The sequence below is a fragment of the Neophocaena asiaeorientalis genome, unplaced genomic scaffold, assembly GCF_003031525.2.
Source record: "Neophocaena asiaeorientalis asiaeorientalis breed wild unplaced genomic scaffold, Neophocaena_asiaeorientalis_V1.1 scaffold597, whole genome shotgun sequence".
Lineage (NCBI taxonomy): Eukaryota > Metazoa > Chordata > Mammalia > Artiodactyla > Phocoenidae > Neophocaena > Neophocaena asiaeorientalis.
The window spans coordinates 1,963,785-1,985,842 of NW_020172664.1; the positions used below are offsets into that span (position 1 = coordinate 1,963,785).

Here is a 22,058-nt window from a genome sequence, read left to right on the forward strand (position 1 = left end):
ATACATTTATATGAAATTTAAAATTTTACATAAATGGGATCACACTATATATGCTGTTTAATAACCTGCATTTCCCCCCCAGCAATGTCAACATCTTTCTGTAAGAAACCTATATTATCCTTAATGACCTTGTTTTATTTAATCAGTCCTACTGATGGTCATTTAAGTTGCTTTCAGTTGTTTTTTCTCATGGATGATGCTTCAGTGAATATCCTTGTGCCTTCATTTTTTTTTGCTTTTTTCTAATTACCTCTTAGGGTGAATTTCCAGAAGTGAGGTACATATTTATACATACTGCCAAGCTGCCCTTAACAAAGGTCATACACATTTATGTTCCCAGTAATAGTACCTGATTTGTAAAACTTTGTTTTATTGAGGGTCTAGCGATATGGCTCTTTTTTGATCTTTGCCAATCTGATGGTTAAAATAACGTCTTTTTTGGCATTTTTTTCTCTTACTGGCCATTTGAATTTATTATTTTACTTTCTTACATCAACATCTCATTTCCCTCTGGAATTTATAATGGAGTGAGTCACAAAAAAGTATCCAGCTTTATTTTTCCCGGTATCATGCCAGTTGTCCCAGCAGTCATTTATTGACAGTTCCATTTTTTCCTCATTGATTTGAGTCATTAGAATTAAGTATTGCTTGGAAGATCATCTCTTCTGTTTCCCTACACTGAATTTCAAAGACTTAGTTTTAAAAAAAGGTAAAGAATTTCATTAGTAATTTTGTTTACATGTTAGAATGATAGTTTTTTGGATATTTTAGATTAAAGAGAGTATATTAAAATTAACTTCTCCTGTTTCTTTTTAACTTTTTAAATGTAGATATTGGAAAATTTTAAATTACATATGTGACTCATATTTATTGGACAGCACACCTGCAGAACACGAGTCAGCAAACTATCTTTGGCCTGTGAGCTAAGCATGGTTTTTATATTTTTAAGGGTTGTGGAAACACACACACACACACACACACACACACAGAAGAATAGGTAACAGAGACTATATGTGGCCCTCAAATCCCTTTGCAAAAAGTTTATTGACTCCTGTTCTAAAATAGCCCAGAGAATTGTTCATTTAGCTTCTGAGACATCCAGTGACAAAGGAGGCAGTTTATTTCAGAGGAAGTCTGTGTATTTGCAGACCTAACTAATTATTAAATTTTGTTCTTCTATTGAAGGTGGTCATTGTAAAAAGTAAAAATGAAGATAAACATATATGGTCATGCAGTCTTTACCCAATGGTCAATTGTGTTCGATAAAGTAAAACTGAGTCATTATTGTGACATATATTTCTCGGTACTTAAAGAACTGTCAGTTTCTCTTTAAGTCTTCTCTTTTCCAAGCTACATATTTTCCCATCTCTAGTCATACCTTATGCCTAATGGATTCTGGACCACCATTATTCTTGTTTGCCTTTTCTGTGCATATGTCTTCTCTACAATATCCTACTTAAATTTGTTTCTGAGAGTTGAAGAGAGAACATTTGGGTTGGTATGAGCAGTATAGAGTTTAGCAGCTCTATGAACTCTGTGGTTTTGGTACCACTCCTATGTAACAGCACAATAATAGAGAATTGTAGAACGTTAGAGAAAGTGCCCTTATTTTATAGCTGAGGTTAAGTGTTGAGATGGACTAGGGAGAGCCAGGCCAAGAAGAGAATCTGGATCTCCTGATTCTGGTCCTCAGGCTTGCATCCTCCGAGAGCAGATTGCCTTTCTGGTGATTTTGGGGTCAAGTAGGAGAAATAATTATACTGTTGGCTCCTGTTGTGTTTTGCTCTCAGCTAAAGTCTGAAGGTTTGACCTAGTTTGGAAGGACCTAAAGAAATTTGGTGTTATTCCAAGATTGAAGTAACTTTGAGAATCCATGCCCATTGCTTTGAACATTGGGAACATCTAAGTAGTTCACCCCAAACTGTTCTGTGCCTTCTTAATAATACCTCCTCATGCTGTTTCTATTTTTCCTTAAATTCCTTAGGTTTTAATTCAGGTCAGTGCTTTTTTGGTAATCCCCCTCTTGCCGATTATAGTTTTCTTAGGTCACCTCAGCTTGGCCATAAGGCACAGTTCCTTTGGCTGTATGCTTTAGGCTTATGTGTAAATAAGAGGAAAATATGAACCATTCACTATTGAGTCCTCCTGTCTTTTTCTCAGAAAGTGTATGCCTAATGAAATAAACAGAACCATTCATGTATCCAGCAAGTATACGTGTACAGATGTGGAGTACGGTTTGTAAAACCATGGCCATTTCTGTGGACTGTGGAGAACTTAATATCCATGTAGAGAAACAGTGACCAAGCACGTCAGCTGTCCCCTTAAGTGTTGTTGGGCCAGCAGAGTGGGAGGTGATGGAGACTGGGGTTCTCTCCAGCACAAAGCCACTAAGGCATTTGATCAACTCTTTGAGGATATGCAGAGCCCTCTGGATCATTTGTCTGTGGGCCACAAACAGGTAATTGCTTGGTGTTCTCCAGAGCACCTCTGAGAACCTGGAGGCAAAAGAAGGCATGGAAATCAGATCGTGTCTTCATGATATGTTCTCAGACCTCCTGAACTTAGAGTCCTGTGGGGGAAATTAAAGAAGTCAAATAGTCACAATATACCACAATTATAAACTATAATAGTTCTCTAAAGGAAAAAATGGAGAGTGCGGTGACTCTAAAAGGGGGACATCGACTTAGATTGGGTATATGGAGAGAGCTTCTTTGAGAAAATAGCGATTAAGTAGACCTGAAAATTGAGGAGTTAACTAGAAAGCGTAGGGAAGCAAGTTCCAAGCAGAGGAGTACCATATGGGAAATAGTGAGTATGAAAAGGGCTTTATTACCTTTGAAGAAATGAAGGGAAGGAAGTATGGTTGGAATGTTATGAGGGTGGAGAAAATGACGTGAAAGAAAGTCTTGAAAAAAAAGTACGATTATTTTCCCTTCCCTGAATTGCTGTAGTCCCCCAGAGAGAGTAGATACAAAGGCATTTGTGTGGTGTTTGTCTTTGGGGTAGAGACAGAATAGAGTTGGATCAAATAGAAATATCAGTTTAAAATACTTTCAAATTGGGGCTTCCCTGGTGGCGCAGTGGTTGAGAGTCCGCCTGCTGATGCAAGGGACATGGGTTCGTGCCCCGGTCCGGGAAGATCCCACATGCCATGGAGCGGCTAGGCCCGTGAGCCATGGCTGCTGAGCCTGTGCGTCCGGAGTCTGTGCTCTGCAACGGGAGAGGCCGCAACAGTGTGAGGCCTGCGTACCGCAAAAAAACAAACAAACTTTCAAATAGCTATTGATAAAGCTGAAGCAAAGTCTTCCTTTGTGTTTTCTGCCTTTGGTTCTTGATGATGAAAAGAAATTCAACTCTAATCAAAATATTGAGGAAGTTTCCTGAGATTGCATTCTCATGCTTTTTACTTCTGGAATAGTAGAGTTGGAGTTGTGAGTCCTGGAGAGAGGGACGTTCTCCCAAATGTTAGCGCATGAACCAAATCCTGCATTCATACAAAATACTAATCAACATCACTATGTTTTTAGTAGGTAGTAAAGAGTACAGGCTCTGGAGTCAGCTGCCTGGGTTGAATTCCTGTTCCACTACTTGCCATTGCTATATCTTTGGGGTGATTATTAATCTTCCTAAATCTCTCTCCCTCTCTCTGTCTCTTTTTTTAAAAAAAATTTTTAATTTATTTATTTTTATTTTTGGCTGCCTTGGGTCTTTGTTGCTGCACGCAGGCTTTCTCTAGTAAAGTGGAAACAATAATACCACTTCTGGGTTTATGAGGATTAAATGACACAGTGCGCATAGGATACTTTCTTAGAGCTCAGATATCATTCAAGACTTTTGTTTTTCTTTTTTTTTTTAAGCAAGGGAGAGGTTAGGTTTAGTATTTGGTTTTGGTTTTTTAGCCAGGGTCAGCAAAACCATTTAGCTGTTTTCTGTAATCAAGCTCATAAGAAGTAATAAGGACCATGAACTCCTAAGATAGTAGCATTGAGGTATTACTAGAATGAAGGGAGAAAGGGACCAGTGGTCTTACTGATAGAGTAAATCATGATGGTGATAGATTTGATGGCAGGGTTGTGCTAAAATTCCTTCCACTGAATGGGAGAATCGTGACACTATTGAATGTGAGGGAGTCAGCAGAGGGAAAACCAGTTTGGTGTAGTGTTGAAATGTTTGAAGATCTGTAGAGTTTGGTATGTCCTCACATCTTATCTGAGAGGAAATTCCTAATGGGCAGTTGGAATTGTGGCTAGGGAGTTTCGGAAAAGAGTCTGGAGCTGGAGATACACATCTCTTGCGAGTCATCTTTATAGCGTGGAGGGAAAAGAAAATGAAAAGCCATTAATAAGTAGGTTTTGTCAGGAACCAGAAAGAAAAAGAGGACATTGCAGTGGAGATGCAAGTGAGTGAAGGACTTGGGGTATGTCTGTGGCTATGGAGGTGCAAGGAAAGAAGCTTCAAGAAAGAATAGTCAGCACCATCAGATATCACAGCGTTATTGAGAAGTCCTTCATGGAATAGAGTTGCATGTGGCCCTCTTGTCAAGTACATGATCATAGTAATTTCTATTGTTATCCTAATTCTAGGCCTTAATATTTTAATGAAGTAGTAGAAGCAGAACAAAGCAATCTGGCCACAGTGAACAAGTGTTATATTATAAGCAGTTAGAATAATCCTGCCTCCCTAGTGGAGCCAACCATCATCAGTTTTGTTTCCCTCCAGTCTTTATTCATATATATCTTTTTTTGTGGGAGTGTAATAATAGCAGAGATACAGTTTTCCATTCTCCTTCCTCCCAAGTTTCTGCTTAATTTTCATATTTTTTAAGTGGCTGCCTAACCTACTTCTGCACCATAATTTACTTGCTTGTTGGTTATGTAGGCTATTATAAATAATGCTTCTGTTAATATATCCTTTTGTGTGTGGTTTTCCTTTCATAGTATTTTCTTTAGGAAAAATTTGCAGCAGAAGCTTAACCAGAGTTAAAAGAAATGAAAATCTTAATGACTCCGGATTTGATATCACATGGCTTCCCAAAGCAATTTTCTTTATGAAGTTTATGCTAATTTGGACATCTGCAGCACATTTTCCGAGTCAGATAAATGGTACATTACAGTTGTGGACTTACCTTTTTGCCTACGTGTTTGGAATATAATGGACCCCTGCAGAAGCCAGGAACCACATCGATATGAATCTTGTACATGAAACATTTAAACCTTTTCCTCTTGGGTCTCATCGGTCAAGTCCTGGGTGTTCTTTGACATCATCTTCTGTCCTTCTCTGCCTTACCTTCTATGGCCACACTGACTCCTTTGCTATTCCTTGAGGTAAACTGAGGCTTCTCGGGCTTAGTACTTCCTTTTGTCTAAAACCATCTTCCCCCAAATTTCTGAATGGACCACTCCTCTCTTCCCTTAGACAGGCCTCTGCTCAAATGACACCTTCACAGGGAGACCTTTCTTGACTTCCTCATCTCACATAGCAGCCCCTCTACCCTCTTACTCTCTGTACCTCTTACCCTCATTTTATTTTTCCTCAAAGTACCTATTTTATCACAACCTGAAAAAAATTATATGTGTTTTTCTGCTTTCCAGATTGGAATGTAAGTTTTATGAGAACAGGGATTTTTATGTTTTGTTCACTGCTCTATACTCAGTACCTGCATCAACGGCTAGCCCTCAGATGTTTGTTAATGGATGAATTTTATCTTTGCAAATGATGAGCTCATTGCTTGTAGAGTCCATCAAATTTTAGAGTTGCCCTAAAGATCGTCTCATTCTAATTCAACCTTCATTATTTTTTTTTTTTTGCGGTACGCGGGCCTCTCACTGTTGTGGCCTCTCCCGTTGCGTGTGCTCCGGACGCGCAGGCCCAGCGGCCATGGCTCATGGGCCCAGCCGCTCCGCGGCGTGTGGGATCTTCCCGGACCGGGGCACGAACCTGTGTCCCCTGCATCGGCAGGCAGACTCTCAACCACTGCGCCACCAGGGAAGCCCCAACCTTTATTTTAACCTAAGACTCAAAGAGGTGATATGTCTTTTCCTAGGACCACACAGCTCTTATTAGACAGACTTGAACTGGGAAGACTAATAGTTTATACTATTTTACCTGGTGAATTACCAAGAAAATAATTTTTGTTTTGCTAGGGTATATAATTTGTGGGAAAGGAAGATAGGTTTAAACTGTATAATCTGATAAATTATGCTGTTATGTACAGGGCTGGATTTTATTTAAAAATTAGCAACTTAAGCTATATGACCCATGGCACACTTTCATAGCTATTTAAAAATGAAAGTGATCTTTGGCTTTTTCCTGAATTCTTGTATTCTGTTGGCCACACTGACATAGCTGGGGTATTTCCAAAGAGCTGGTTTAGGCTGAGGCTATAGGCTATAGGTCTGAGCTGCCCTTTAGCTATAGCTTAACCATGGGATTTTGCCTCTGGGGTGATACCACACCATTTCTGGACATGAGGATCAGAGGGTTCTATTGTGCTCCTTCAAATTGGGGAAGTAGTTATGAGTGACAAGGAAAGCCCAAAAATAGGAGCTGTGACACAACCAGGTGTCATGGAGACTGTGCTAGGGGGTGGCAGGCTGCAAGGATTTGAACAGTGGGAGCTATTAATTCTTCATTGTAATGTTCCACATTATCATGACTCAGCTCTTCTCTGCATGTGTGCTCCTCTCTGTGCTTCCAGTGGGCAAATTGTTTTCATATTTCTAGTCGGAGTCCAGAGGGAATCTGATTGGTTCCGTTCATCTTTTAACCCCTTGCTATGACATAGGCCATCCTAATGGTAGTGGCCTTAGAATCCCTGACTGCTTAATAAAAAATAAAAGAAGCAAATGGTTTAGCTCTGCTTCCTTGAGCATGGGACTGGGAATGTGGCAGCTAGGAAGGTAAGTTGGGCAGGGCAAACTTTTATGATGGTAGATGTGCTTAGCATCACCTCCTTCATTGCCCCCTGGGAGAATAGCGCATGTCCAAAGTTGCTGTTACTGGAGCTACAAAAAAAATGTCTACCTACCCTGAGCCTTCTACCCCTGCCTGGTTCTGAACCAAGCAGCTGCTCCTGATACTGCCAACAAACAGTCTTACCTCTTGTGGTGGGGCTGGGGCCAGGGAGAGGAGCTGGCATCTCCTGGGCAGTGAGCACAGCTACACTATACCACTGTTGGCAGAGACCTCTGGGGCAAAGGCGGGGACAGCAGCCAGCTGCAGATGTTGGACAGGCGATTGGCCACATGGCTCTGAAGCTGTGTTAAGTCGATGGTGCTGGCATCCTCAGCCCGTATGGAAGCCAGCTTCAGCCCTAGCAATTCAGGTGCACAGCCAGGTGGATCGAACAGTAACAGTCATGCATATTTATGCGAGAGTGACCCATGCCTTACGCTCTGATGATTCCCTCCCACCTTGAGTAAAGTGTGTACTTCTAAGTGGCTGTTTCTACTGGTGATCACGTATGTCCTGTACACTGGTCAGGCTGACTTGACTGCCAGTCCTTGTGACCAAGGTCATGCAGGCATGGAAGTTTATACAATACCAGCATGGTTCGTGAACCTGGCATAAGCCGGGCCACATGGGATTCAGATTGACTTTGATCTGACCAGCTAAGGAGATGTTGTTTGAAGAACAGGAAAGAGGACTCTACTTGAAATGGGCAAAATAGGTCATTGTGAAGCTACAGTGGGCTGGATTCACAGCATCTCTTTCCTTTTTCCATCAGTTTGTCTAAATCTGGCTTTGGAAAGGAAAGTTTTCAAACTTCACATTTTTTTCCCTTGTAGCGTAACTTGGATGAAAATAAGTCAGTGTTGTTTTAGGCCCAGATTCCAAGTTTTTCCACCTTCTGAGTTATATAAACTGATCGAGTTGGGAACCTAATGGAGTTTTAGCGTGTACTTAACATTTTGCAGTTTGTAAGCTTTTGAGTAATACTTGGCCCCTTTTTTTTTTTTTTTTTTTTTAATGCAGGTCCTGGCTTATAGTACTCATACTCTTTGGTGAATTATGAATCCTATATTTTAATATTTGACTGATTGAAGTTTTTGCTCTCCGGATGGATTTTCTCATAAAAACATGGAAACTGTATTGCAGAGCAGCAAGAGTGGACTTTTTGTTCTGTTTTGTCCTGTTTTGAACAGATGGAGCAGCATTCTATTGTTGCTTTTAAAAGCTTAGCACACCCTCAGTTTAAACTGTTCTATTAAACATTTCTCTCTTTTGCGTTATATTAAAGAGGAACTGTTAGAGTTAGTGTTTGATTTCAAAGCATTAATAGTTTGAGGGACTGTATAAAACGGAACGGGCAGAAGGAATGTACAGGCCACAGGACAAAGATGAGCAGCCACTTAAATAACATAGACATCTTGTACTGTGTCACAGCAGTACTTGTTATGCTATCCCCAGCCAGAGGTACTGGAAAGGGAGGGATGCTTGTTTAGTTCAGAGAAGCCAAAACCACCCCCATGAGAACGTTCTTTTGAAGAGAGTAAAATTCAGGAACTGAAATGCCAGCTGCAAATTGGGTAGGCTGAGGCAGAGAGAATGTTTTAGAAGAGGGCGTAGCTTGGGGCAGGACTTGCTGACAGGAATTGGATAGGGCTAAGGCTATGAGCAAGAGAGACAAAGAGAGGATGTATCATTTGAAAGAGTTCAGAATGGGAAGCTGACTGAGAGGATCTGGTGAAACATTTTGAAAGCTGAGAGCAAAGACTTAGGTTGTCTTTCAAAATAGAACGGGATAGCCTTCATCCTGAGGAGAAATGGTGACGCCAAGAAAACCCATTGGCAGCAGCATTAAGAACTCATCAGAGGAGCGTTAAAGTGCAAGGAGGAGAAATTAGATTGTCAGAGTTCAGGCAATCTACAAGCAGGGCTGGACTAAAGCTTCATCTTCAGGGAAGCGTCTACTGGGTTAAAATGTAGAATTTGCCAATTGTCTGATGCTGCATGAGGCAGAGCAACAAGCAGTGGGGCAAGAACTAGATATTTGTGGACTTAGACATGGGTGCCAGCAGTTACCAGCTAGATGACCTTAAGCAAGTTATTTAATCCCTGAACCTCAGTTTACTCATCTGAGTTAATACTGCTCATTGTTATTAAAAGGATTATGTGAGACAGTGTACATATGCACCAGCACTTAGGCTTCATAGAGGTTAAATAATATTAGTGTCCTTCCCCCTGATGAAAATACATTGTTCAGTAAAAATAAAGCTGCCCAACTAGTTTGACCAGTTCCTTCCCACACCCCCAGTCTGATCTCAGTTTTCTTGGTCAGGTGCTTGTTAGAACTGACTGTGACTAGAACTGACAGATTTGGCAGACTTCACAAGGACCTCTTTATATAGGGAATGTGTGGTTACGTAAACAGAGCAGACTTTAAGCCCAAATGCCCCAGGTCACTGCCCTGGACTGCAGGACTTTACTAAAAACACAGGAAGTAGACTGCCAGTTTTCAACTCTGGGGTGGTTCTACCCATCAGACTTGTTTTCTTGTCCATTCTCACCTTCCCCCACCCCTGCCTGCCAAGTAACAAGCCCACCAAGAAACAGTGACTAGTGTAATAGAAAACACAAAACAGGCTTGAGCCAAAATGTTTGAGCCTCAGCTCTTTGTAGTAAATACAATCAAAGAAACATGTTTGGTTCTGAATCCAAGGGGAATGTTTAGGCATCCATGGACAGTACCTGCTGAGCCATCTCTACATCTTAATTAGGCTAAATCCTTCCCTTGAAATGTCCTTATCCAATTTTCCACCTAAGATCTGGCTCCTGTGCCACCACCGACAGAAAGTCTTCCCTGATTTCTCTATCCATGTCTTCTTCACTGAAAGATCTGTCTTCCTTCTATGAAATCCAACTTTTAAAAATACACTTAGAAAATACTTCTAAGGGTCCTGAATGCATTGTTCCTAAATTAGAGTTCTCTTTATACTTATTCTTCATGACCTTCATGTACTGGTTTATAAATTTCTTGAGAACAAGGACTTGCTCATGTCAGAATTCCCCTGCATTGCTTAGGGTGCATAGTAAGTGTTCAGTCAGTCTTGGAGATCCGAGGTTCTCATCCAAGAGAAGAATGAATAAGGAATCCAGTTCAGAGACTTACTGTGTTCTCCAGGCAGCAGACGGGGTTGATGAGCTGCTTCATCTCTTCCCACCTGGTACCCCCAGTCCTATACTCTTAACTAATGCACACTGCTCACTGTTTTCCAAATAAGCCAATCTTTGGCCCTTTGAAGACTTGGCCTGTGCTGTTTCATGAACTTGGATTGCCCTTGCTTCCTAGAAAAACAGTTGTCCTCTAGCCCATATGTGGCCTTTACTGTATGACTTTCCCTGATGTTTGGGCACCTCTGCTCCATTTGTCTCTGACCAGTGTTTTATAGGCTATAATCCCAACTAGCACTTTTCTTGTTGTTTCTCAGTCACTTATTTACAGGCTGAGTTTTTCCAGGGCAGGGTTCTTTCTTGACTTATTCATCTTTTTAACTTCAGTGCCTAGTATCCTGCCTTGTACCTCCTAAACATATTTGGTTCTATTGAATTGAATCCAAAGGCAAAGACTCCTGAGGCAAACCAGGTAGGTCCTCTGACCTGAAAGCCAAGGTCAGGGAGAATGTTTGGAACAGACTTCTTGTGCCAAAAATGTCTGAACTCATTCAGCTCTGGCTGGAGAGGTGCCCTTCAGGTCTCTCTAGGAAGGTCACAGGAAATCAGGGAGCCTGGATTCTGTGCAAGGAGCGATCTCTCTCTCTGTCCAGACCTTGGATCCTTCCTTCTGGGGCTGACCTCCTGTCATCAGAAACCAGTCCTCCCTTGTCAGTCACCGTTTTATGAATGTAGCCATAGCTCAGGGCACAGCTCTACAAGTTGGAATTGTTTTTCCATTGTAGTTGCTACTTAAAACATATAAATCACTAAGAGCATTAGTTGATTTTAAGAACTATTAGGTCTTTCAGAAGACCACACACCTCTTTCAAGAATAAGAGAGTATATTACCCTCTTCTCCAGAGAAACCTGTGGTTTCGATTTTTTTCCACAGATTTTTCTTTTGAAAAATTTCAAAATGTACAGAAAAGTTGTAAGAATAGTACAGTGAATGCCTATACTGCCTTCCTCTAGGTTCACCAGTTGTTAGCATTTTGCCACATTTGCTTTCTGTTTTTTTTTTGTCAGTATATGTATATATACATACATAGTTTTTGATGAATCGTTTGAGAGTAAATTGTAGACATTAAGACCCCTCACTCCTAAATGATTCACCATATGTCTTCTGAGAACAAGAAGTATCCAGATTATTCTAGTAATGTCCTTTAGAGCTTTTTTTTTTTTTTAAATCCGAGATCCAGTCACAGTCTAGCCATACATTTAGTTGTCATGTCTCTTTAGTCTCCTTTACTTTAGATACTTTCCTAAGCTTTTTGTCTTTTGTATCATTTGAAGAGTTCCTGCCGGATGTTTTATAGACTGTCACTTAATTTGGAATGATAGGTTTGTTTCCTCATAATTAGATTCAGGGGCAACACTCTTAGCAGATGACGTGCTGCACCGAGAAGGACATAATACGACAGGCACATGATGTCAGTTTGCCCTGTTGTTGGTGATGTTCGGAGCGATCATTTGGTTATGGTGCTGTCTGCCAGATTTCTCCACTGTGAAAGTACCTTTTTCTCCCTTTGCAAATACTTATTCATCTTCAAAGTGATACCTTAAGATAGCACGAGTATCTTGTATCCCCTCCCAGATTTACCCAATGGTTTTAGCATCCATTGAAGATACTTGCTTAAGCTGATGATCACTGTGATGGTGATGTCCATTTTATTAAAGTCTAATTTAGTGAGATCTGCTCTTTAACTCCCTCAAGAGCCTTCATTCTAAATATACAACTTAAAAATACATTGAAAACAATAAGCATCTTTACTAAATATGATAATTCGATTGACCTAAATAAACTAAAACTAAACTTCTGATTATTTTGAAATTCATCATTTCAGCTCTGCTTAATATAGTTTTTTTTTTTTTGAGCTGAGATTATTTGGTTTTATAGCTCTTCTTAATATAGTTTTGGTGGGCTTTAGAGCAAATATATCTGCATAGACCTTAAATTGTAGGACTAAAGCACAGGTGACCACTTCATGCCACTAAACCACTGTCAAATGATCACTGTCACAAAAGTGACAATAAATAGGCAGGTATTTATTTGCTAGTGATATTGAAAACTTTATCTCATCATTTTTAGGTAAAACAGTATAAGTTAGTGGATAAAGAATGAGGGCTCTGGAAGCTGACCTAAATTTCAATCCCAAATTTAATCTCTAGGTTTTAATCTGAGGTATCCCTTAACCTCTCAGAGCTTCAGTTTCCTCATCTGTAAAATGGTAATAATAACAACTGTATTTACCTCATAGAATTACTGTGAGGTAAAGTGTTTATTATTGGCAAAGTGCGTCACACATTGTAAGCACTTAGTAACTGGTGTTTGTGGTGGTGAAGTTGGTGGTGACTGTTTTTTGTACTAGGGATCAAGTATAAAAAAATTATAACATGAAAAATTATGTATTTAAGAGCTCAGGAAGCTTTGTTTTTGAAAGGTAGCCAAGAACATTTTGGAGGTTGTTATACTCAATGTGTTTTGGGTATTAAGAAGAAAAATATCTTTAATTAAATTTATCCTTCAAAAACTTGGTCAAATAAAATGGAATTATCCCAGTTAAGTCCCCTCTCTCACTCCATACCTCTTTACCCCAGAGAAGTACATTGGTCAGTTCAGGCTTGTCCAAAAATCCCTCACTGTTCTACCCTTCCTTCCCAACCTATTTGGCACCAGTGGGAAAGCAAGCAGCTTCCTGCTCTGCCCATAACCCAGGGTGGTGATGGTGACCATGCCAAGAGTTCCTACTGCTTCCCCAGAGCCCCTGTTTCCACCTACAGACTGGCTCTGAGTTGAGGGCCTCCCATAGCTCACCACACTTCTTAGGTACTTGGGTAAGAAGGTCACCATTTCTGAAACTTGAGTTTTTATAATCCTGTTATCTCTTGGCTGGCTCAGAGGGCAAGGGAAAACAGAGGGAGTTTATAACTTTTGGGCCAAGTTTTTTTTATACCTTTCAAACTAACAGAAGAACCTGCCATCATAGTGACAGTTTGAGGAGCTTGATTTATAGGTATAATAGGCTTTTATTTAAAGAGTGTATGAAGATCAGCAAATAGTACCACATTGGATGATTCTCTCTCCTAATAGAACTTGCTAATGATATATGAAAGCAAATATTGTCACTTTATTGATTGTTTACAGTAATATTTATTTAGCCTGTCATTCAAAAACTGTTTTCCTTTAGTATCTAGATTACTTCCCTTTATTCACCAAATGCTTGCAAATGCAAAGAAGAAAGTATCTCATTAATCTGAACTCTAATTTTTATAATGAGACCATATGCAAAATAATTTAATTTTACATTATCACAAAAATAACTGAAAATGCAGTAAAAGAAAAATTGACACTTGCACGATATCCTAGTTTTCAAAGCACTTTACATATATCATCTCACAGCCTTCATCTCTGTAGGATAATCTTCATTTTACAGATAAAAGAGCCAAGACTCAGAAACTTTTTAAAAAAATTTTTATTGGAGTAGAGTTGACTTACAATGTTGTGTTAGTTTCTGCTGTACAGAAAAGTGAATCAGTTATACATATACATATATCCACTCCTTTTTACATTCTTTTCCCATGTAGGCCATTGAGACTCAGAAACTTTAACATTCAAGTCCATGATTCCACCACTTACTGGGTGATAGAACAATCACCATCAAACAAGTCGCTTAATCACTCTTGAAGTTTCTTTAACTGTAAAACAGAATTTAAAATAGTGACTATCTCAGAGTGTGTGTGAAGATGAAACGAGTTAATACACATAAGGCACTTAGAAACAGTGCCTGGTGCATAGTAGATGCTCAATAAATGTTAGCTGTTAGCTATTATTACTACACAGCCAATAAGTGTTAGGACTAGGACCCAAATCCAGGCATTTTGACTCCTAGTTCAGAACTCTTTCTGTAGGACCATGTGGAATTTGCCTTTTAGTAAATCATTGATTTAATGTCCATCTCACATTGACCTTGTTATTCTTTTTTTTTTTGCGGTACGCGGGCCTCTCACTGTTGCGGCCTCTCCCATTGCGGAGCACAGGCTCCGGACACGCAGGCTCAGTGGCCATGGCTCACGGGCCTAGCCGCTCTGCGGCATGTGGGATCTTCCTGGACCGGGGCACGAACCTGTGTCCCTTGCATCGGCAGGCGGACTCTCAACCACTGCGCCACCAGGGAAGCTCAGACCTTGTTATTCTTGAAGGAACCTTTTTCTACTTTGTTTACTTTGGCCTCGAATTTCTGAAGATCAAAAGGGAAATGTGTTTGAAGTTTTCTTCCTTCCTGATTTTTTTTTTAATCCTCTGATTTCTGTTGTTGTCTGGGTTTGGTTGACCTTGAGATATCAGAAGGTGTTTTAGTAGGTGAACGTATCATGAAGTTGTTTTCATGGGTGTGTTGGGGTCTCTGGTGAATTTTGTTTTGGTTGAAAGGCCTGAGGTAGGAGGCAGGGTTGAAGGAAATGGTTGGACTTGAGTTACACCCCTTATCTTTGGTGCTAAGAGAATGTTGTTGTTACTGAGAGTAGCAGCTTGCTGATCAGGGAGGAGAGATGATTTGTTGTAAAAGAGCCATTCTGAAGAAATTGGCCCATTCCCTGGGAAAGGAAAAGAAGTTGTAGATATTTTCCTTGGTAATAATATTTGTAGCAGGCTTTTACTTGTGACTCCCAGTTGTTTTTACTCTGTCTATTGCCAGTGTTGTCATTTATGGCTGTGAGACAGGCCTGAGTGAAAAATCTGTGTGATTTTGTGGTAGCTACTCAGCTGCTATGGGGAGACACCCTCCCTTTCCTCTGATGCCCAAGTTGAACACAGTGTGGGATTTGGTGTGGAAGATTGTAAGAGGTTGGCAGCAATGTGCAGGAAAGTTGCAGCCAGCTCGGTGGCCTTGCAGAGGCAAGGAGCTAGAGAGAACCCCAGCTCACTGAGCTGCCCCATCCCCAGGCCTTTTTGATGTGCCTGCGCGTACTGTACACAGACAGGGTCCTCTCCAAGAACAATATATTCAGCATGCCTCTGAGGACCTTTGTGGAAGATTTGCACCAAGATTTAACTTGGTGAGGCAGGAGGTTTGAGAGGACATGCTGAGACCTCCTCTTTGTGATCTTTGCATTTTTTTTAACCCACTGACCTCAGATATTCTCTTTGGCAAGTGTAATTAATGTTCTCACATTAAATGAAAACATTGAACTTTTAATAGATTCGCTGGGGCTTGGTAATCGTTTGATACTATTTCGAAAAGAGAGGGGGTATGAAGAAATGATGTATTATCCTTTCTAGTTTTGCACATAAGTTTTATTGTTCTTGCCTGGCCATCTGCTGAATCCTTTGACCCATCTAGCCTGGGAGCAAAGCCCAGAAAACAGCTCTGGGTCCTGCCATGTAGGCAGCCTCCATCTTGTAGCTCCATACCCATTCCTGTGGGCTTGGTGCTTTCCCCTTCGTATTGGCTTCTGCCTGTTGCATTGGCCACTCCTGGTGTGCTGAATAATGATTGATCTTTTTCCTACTCTGTTTGCTTGGATGCTCTGTATAGTAGATGAGGAGTTGGGGAAAAGGATAAAGAGTACCCATTATTCACTGTCCACTGCCACTGTCATCACATGCTGCCCAGGACTCCAGAGAGCTTTGCTTCTAGGCCAGTTGATTAGCATCTTTGTTTGATGTGTGAGAAGCTTCTGAACACGGGGGTTCTTATCCTTCTTCACCACTCACGTCTTTCTGGCACACAGTGTGCCAGAGGAGAGTCTTATTGGTGATGATTTCCTTTGAGGTCAGTAGCAGGACTGGGAGTGGAGGTGACAGCTGAGAGACTTAGCAAAGCTGAAGGGATTGTAGAGAGGTTGAACAGCTGAATACTCAGGTTTAGACTAGCTCATCATGGGCCTTTGCTCAGCTGCCATTCATGAATGCCAGTGTAGCAGCAAGTGCCACAGTTGGCCCCTTGAACATCTATTATCCTCTTTGACGTCTTTGCTGATTCTCTCAAGTCAGATTCCTTGCTTGTCTGGGTTCCCATAGTACTTTTTATTTCCGTTTATCTCCCTCAGCTTTGTAGCAAGAAGTTAATTGTCTAAAAGCCTGTTTCTTCTATCATATAAGTCTCTAGACAGCTGGAACCTAGTCTCGTTCATCTCAATTTTCCTCATAATCCATAGATTGTGTCTCGTTTGTAACAGTTGCTCAGTAAATCTTACTGAATTGAACTGAACAAAGCTGGCTGTGTCCATGGACATCCTGCAGCTCGTGTCCACATTCACAGATCATGTATTCAGCCGTGAGACAGGAGAATATCCTTGAAGAAACAGAGCATCACCATCAGATATAACATATAAAGACACATTAGCCTATTGTTGAGCTTTTTTTTTTGACAACTTTTGTTGAGATATAATTCACAGTTCACCCATTTAAAATGTACGGTTCAGTGGTTTCCAGTATGTTCACAGTTGTGCAATCACCACACAATCAATTTTAGAAGATTTTCATCATCCCCAAAAGAAACACTGTACCTATTCCCTCCACTCTCCCAGCCCTAGGCAACCACTAATCTATTTTTTGTCTCTCTAGATTTGCCTATTCTGGACATTCCATATAATATGCGGTATTTTGTGCCTGGCTCCTTTCACTTAGCATAATGTTTTCAGGGTACATCCATGTTGCAGCATGTGTCAAGCCTAGAGCTTGGTGGAAGTTGGAGGGCAGGTGATGCTTGTTTCCTGAGCCGTTGTGGCTCAGGCCATTGGTGAGTCTGCCTGCTCTCATTAAAGATGACCAAACCTATTTAATAGAAATTCCATAGATGTGTTCTGAACTTGCCCCCTGAGTAATTATGGAAATTAATCAAAGTAAAGTCTATGAGCACCTAATACAGTGCCTGTAATACCCAATACAAGGTAAAGTCTATGAGTACCTAACACATGAGGGTCTCAATGACTCTTACTTCCCTGTGTCCCACTTCAAGTTCTTAGATTTTAGTAAGAATTTGCCAAAGTGAAACAATAGGTAAATTTTTAATTGGTACTTTGAGTTTAATTTACTGATTCCTCCCCCTACCCTTTTGTTTTTGTTCTCCCCAAGGCTATGCCTTTCTGCTGTTCCAGGAGGAGAGCTCAGTACAAGCTTTGATAGATGCCTGCCTAGAAGAAGATGGGAAACTGTACCTGTGCGTGTCAAGCCCCACCATCAAGGATAAACCGGTGAGTAATATGCAGCCAGCTGTTGCTTTTCCAGAGCACGTATGCAATTGGAATAGCTGATCACCTTTTCCTTGTCATGGGAATGCTGAAACTAGGATCCTCTTACCCGGGGTGACCTTGCTATGCAATAGAGCTGGACTGCTGTTGATGGGAAGCTAATAACAAATTACTCAGTATTTTGCTTTATACCTTTGGGACCACATGTAAACAAATGTGCCCTTGTCTTTCACTTTACGGCTCTTTTATGCTAATTCCTATTCAGAAACTCTGAATTGAAGTAAATAATGCTCTTAGTGGTTTTGGCAGCTGGTTTCTGTCATTATTTCAGATCAAGGGCAGGAGTAATTTATTTATTTTTTTAAAAAAAGATCATAATCATCAACATTTATATGCCTTTGAATGCAAGGCATTGTGCTGGGTGGTACCCATAGCTGGCTAAATAGCGCCTTCTGGGCCAGGAGCTTATAATCTAAAATGGGATAGCTTCAAATAGGGCAGTGGAGGGGAAGGACAGAGAACATGGACCCAAAATCATAGATAATGTACGCTTCTACAGAATTTGTGGTTAAGTTTGTGGTTTCTGAGCCAAAGAGTGTAAGTCACTAGGTAACAGAGGAAGACCGCTTCCTTTCTCCTGGCAGAGGGGCTATCAGTGGAGAAGGGGCAAGACCCTTTAGAGCAGAAGAAAAAACTTGGTTAACATGGCAGAAGTAAAGATCCTTAGGAGGTTGGGAGGGGGGTGAGTTTGTGTGTCAACACTTGGTGCTAGGAGTGGGAAATAGAGTAAAAAATAGTGGCGTGGACTAAGGGACCAAGGCAGGTATCTGTCATGGGGCCTACAGCATCCCCTTACACCAGAGGTGCTGGGCTTGGTTGACAGCAAGTTTTATTCTCAGAAATGTGTATGGGGAAAGAGTTGTGGTCAGATGTAAAGTTCCCAGTTTGAGTCTTGACTAGCATTTAAATATCTACTTGACTCTGAATAAGTCACATAATCCTTGCTGCAACTTGGCTTCCTCACCTATAAAATGAGAAGAAAAATGGTTCCTCTCGGGGATGTTGAGAGGCTCAGATAAGAACAAAATGAATGTGAAAGCGTTTGGTGAGGTCAGGTACTTGCACAAATGGTGCTATTAGTTCTACATAGTGCTAGAGGATTCAGGAGAGCAGCGTTAGAGCTCATCTACCTAGTAACATCTTTTGAAAAGAATGGTGACGTGTAGAACAGGGTTTACAATTGGTTGCAAAAAAATGATGCTGGGACTTGGCCACCCATAAGTGGGAGATTACAGTATGTAAAGCAGAAGAGGGAGTTACTAAAGAATGGGGATCCTGAGTCGTGGTACAATAATTGATGCAGAGGAAGAGGCAAGGATTTTAGCAAGTTTGAAAGTATCGCTATAATTTTTCAATATCTGGGGCTATTGCCCAATTTTTATAACAACAGTTAACAGCATTGGTTAGGGTAGCTATACAGGTAGCTGTATAGGAAAACAGTAGAAAATAGCAGGCTGGGAAAAAGAGTAAGGAGCCTTTGTTAACCTTCGTCTTAATTTGAACAATGGAGAGAGGCTGTGTGTTAAGAGGGAGACATGGGGACTGACTAGAATGGAAGTGTGCAGTGTTTTCTCTGAAAAAATAATAAGAAAGCTGCAATAACTTCTAAATCTCTTTGGAGTAATATGAAATTAGACAGACTGAGCCCAGTTTGGCAGGGTCAGATGTCAGAGGAAAATGGTCACCCTCCAGAGAGTCTCTGCCACTGACACATCAGTGGGAGTGGGAGTGAGCTCAGAAGGGTTAAGGTGGGGTTGGTCATGCACTGTAGGAGAGGATTTGAAATATGTTCGTATCTGTAAAACGACAGAGGGGTAGAGGTACATACTGAGATAGTTACACCCAGAGTAGATTAAGAAGCTGTTGAATTGAGGGGAGGAGTCTGGAGGTGAGCAGATGGGGCTTGTGTACCTTGGAAGGGCCATGTCACTGGCTATGTGGGAGGAGGTGGGTCACATGTTCCGTCAGGGCAAGCTCGCACCAGGGCTGGACGTCTTGTGAGAGGGGATGAGCAGTGGTGGTTGCAGGCGGCGGTGGTATGGAGGCAACACCATTACTGTTGAGTGTTTTCACTCCAAACATGTGTATCACCCTTGGCTTGAAGGACTTTTGAAATTAATTAGTGTAATTATCTGTTTCGGAAATGTTTACAGGGAAACTAACTTTCATTGTTTGTGTTTCTACGAATTTCTACCTTATTTCAGTTTCCATTTTCTGAGCTCAAGTGAAGCAGTTTTATTGGAGCTTGGTGAATTCTGAATGGTGGCTGCTGATCACGTATTTCTTTGACCCAGGCATACTCAGAATTTCCAGCATACACAATTGAACTAAAACTTAGGATGGGAAACATAGAAGTCCCCAAATGCCTGTAATTCTAATGAACTGGATCCCATTTTGGGTTCTGGCTCTTTTGGCTCCATTTTTGAAACCTCTTTCTTGGCTTCAGCTCCACATCTTCCACTCCCAGCCTCATTTGGTCACACTTCCCTACCAGGTTTCGGTACATTCCACCTCATTTTGGATGCTCCCACAGACAGTGAGAGCTGGGTTGAACATTTGGGAATAAATGAGGACCTGGGAAATAGGTCAAGGTAAAGTCAGCCTCTAGAGCTCATTCACCAAACCTTCTGAGCTGTGGCTCTTTCTGGCTTTTTCTATTTAGCTTGGCTACCTTTCAGGATCTTAGTGCCCTCGTTCTGTTGTTTAGTTCCCTCCAGTCCTCCCAGAATTCCTCCTTGGAAATATACACCATGTTCTAAAGTGACCTCACAGATTTTCTGTCCTTTGCCCTCTCCCTTTCCCCTAAATCAACCCCCCACTCCCTTTGTGTGGATTAGGTTAATCACATGGTTTTCCTAATACAGTGCCTGTAGAAAGGTTCCCTCTCACTTATCCTTTCTAAGATCATGTTTGTTTTTTAACTCAAATGAATCCATACTTAGTGGATTTCAGGTAGTTATATTTTTGGTCAGTGCTTACCTTTCATTAGATGATTCCACTATTCTATATATAGGTCTGATCCTGAAAGATGGCAAAAGAAACTGTATTTATGGCCTGATTAATTGACCCCTCAGTCTTTTTTTAATTTAATTTTTATTGGTGTATAGTTGATTTACAATGTTGTATTGGTTTCAGATGTACAACAAAATGAACCAGTTATACATATACATATATCCACTCTTTTTTAGATTCTTTTCCCATATAGGCCATTACAGGGTATTGAGTAGAGGACCCCTCAGTCTTAAAGAATGAAAGACAAATTGGCAAGAGTAGGAGTAATTGCAAAGCCTCTAGATCGGTGATTTTTCCCCCCTTCCTCCAGCAAGAGGAGTTCCATAGCTCAGATGTCCCAGGCATCCCAGAGGATAGCTGTGTTCTTGTCCATGCTTCCAGTAAAGCAGGCAGCCATTGTGACAGTGGTCCCTCTAGTTAAGGGAACTCTACTTTTCGAATGTAGAAATAGGCTGAACCTGAAGGTTCAAGACAGCAGACTGATAGATGAGGAAACCTAAGAGGGTCTAACAGATTGAGGGGCTGAAAAGAGTAACCTTGAAAAGGAGGTGAGGAAGGAGATGTTATGGTTCTTAACTTCTAGAACACTTTGGCCAGAGATGTGGGATTGCAAACACCTTGAAAGGAGTATCAGAAAAGTTTCCTAATTCTTCCTCCTTACAATTTATAGCACAATCACAATTTATAAATATTCTAAAACATGACAGATTGACTTTGCTATATATATATTTAAACTGTCTTACCAAACTGAAGTGTCTTATGTAAGGTGAATTCTTTAGGTTATTGCTCAGGTCATCCACTTAAAACTAGAAAGACAAAAAAAATTTTTTTTTAAATGGTGGAAAAAAAAGGAAGCTGGAAATAGAGGCTGGTTTAATTATTTAATTTTTAAATCTGTCTAATCTGTCTGTCACTCCAGTGTCTCCTACCCCCATTTATAAATCAGAGGAATCTCTAGCATTTTTCATCACTTTTTTTAGTTACAAAAATAGGCCGATCGTTTTGCCTAGGATTTAAGCTGTCTCCAGCCCACATACAGCTTTTAAAAATGCTGTGCCTTCCTTTCTTCCTTCAAACCACATTTGAGTGCCTACTATGGGCAAGGCTTTAGTATTGGTTACTATGAATCAACTTATTTTGAATCAGACATAAAATCCTGTGTTCAAAAACTTAATAATATAATGAGTAGATAAAACAAGTGTATAAATAGACAAATCTGTAGAGCCTGGTGCATAAGAGGTTCTCAGGTATTTGTCAAATTAAGAAAAATAATGAATACAGCGAGGTAAGATGTAGATTAAGCACTTTGGACAGTTTATACATACCAGGAGTGATGAAAGAAAGCTTCTTGGATGAAGTGTCTTTTAAACGAGGTCTTGAAGGATGAAGAGAGTTTGGAGATTGGCCAGGAGAAGTATCGAGGTGTGGGGGAATAGACATTTTGGAGAAAGGCAACAGTGTGAACACAGAAATGAGAAATTGTGTGGTATGAATGCAGAACACTTAGGATGGAACACAAATATATGAAAGGGAGTAGAGGGAAATTAAATTGGGAAAAACAGGTAGGGGCTTGTAGGGCAGTCTTGATTGATGGCCTCAGTCCTTGGGTTTGTGGTATATTTACTCAAACTTTCATTCCC

At 40.7% G+C, this 22,058-nt stretch overlaps 1 protein-coding gene across 1 annotated transcript in view; it reads left to right on the plus strand.

Annotated features, from left to right (window-relative positions):
• Positions 1 to 22,058, plus strand: part of CPEB3 (cytoplasmic polyadenylation element binding protein 3) — a 144,600-nt gene that overhangs the window by 80,941 nt on the left and 41,601 nt on the right. The window contains exon 6 of the mRNA XM_024739545.1: positions 17,231 to 17,349. Within this exon, the coding sequence (XP_024595313.1) occupies positions 17,231 to 17,349 (119 nt within the window). The remainder of the gene's footprint in view (positions 1 to 17,230; positions 17,350 to 22,058) is intronic.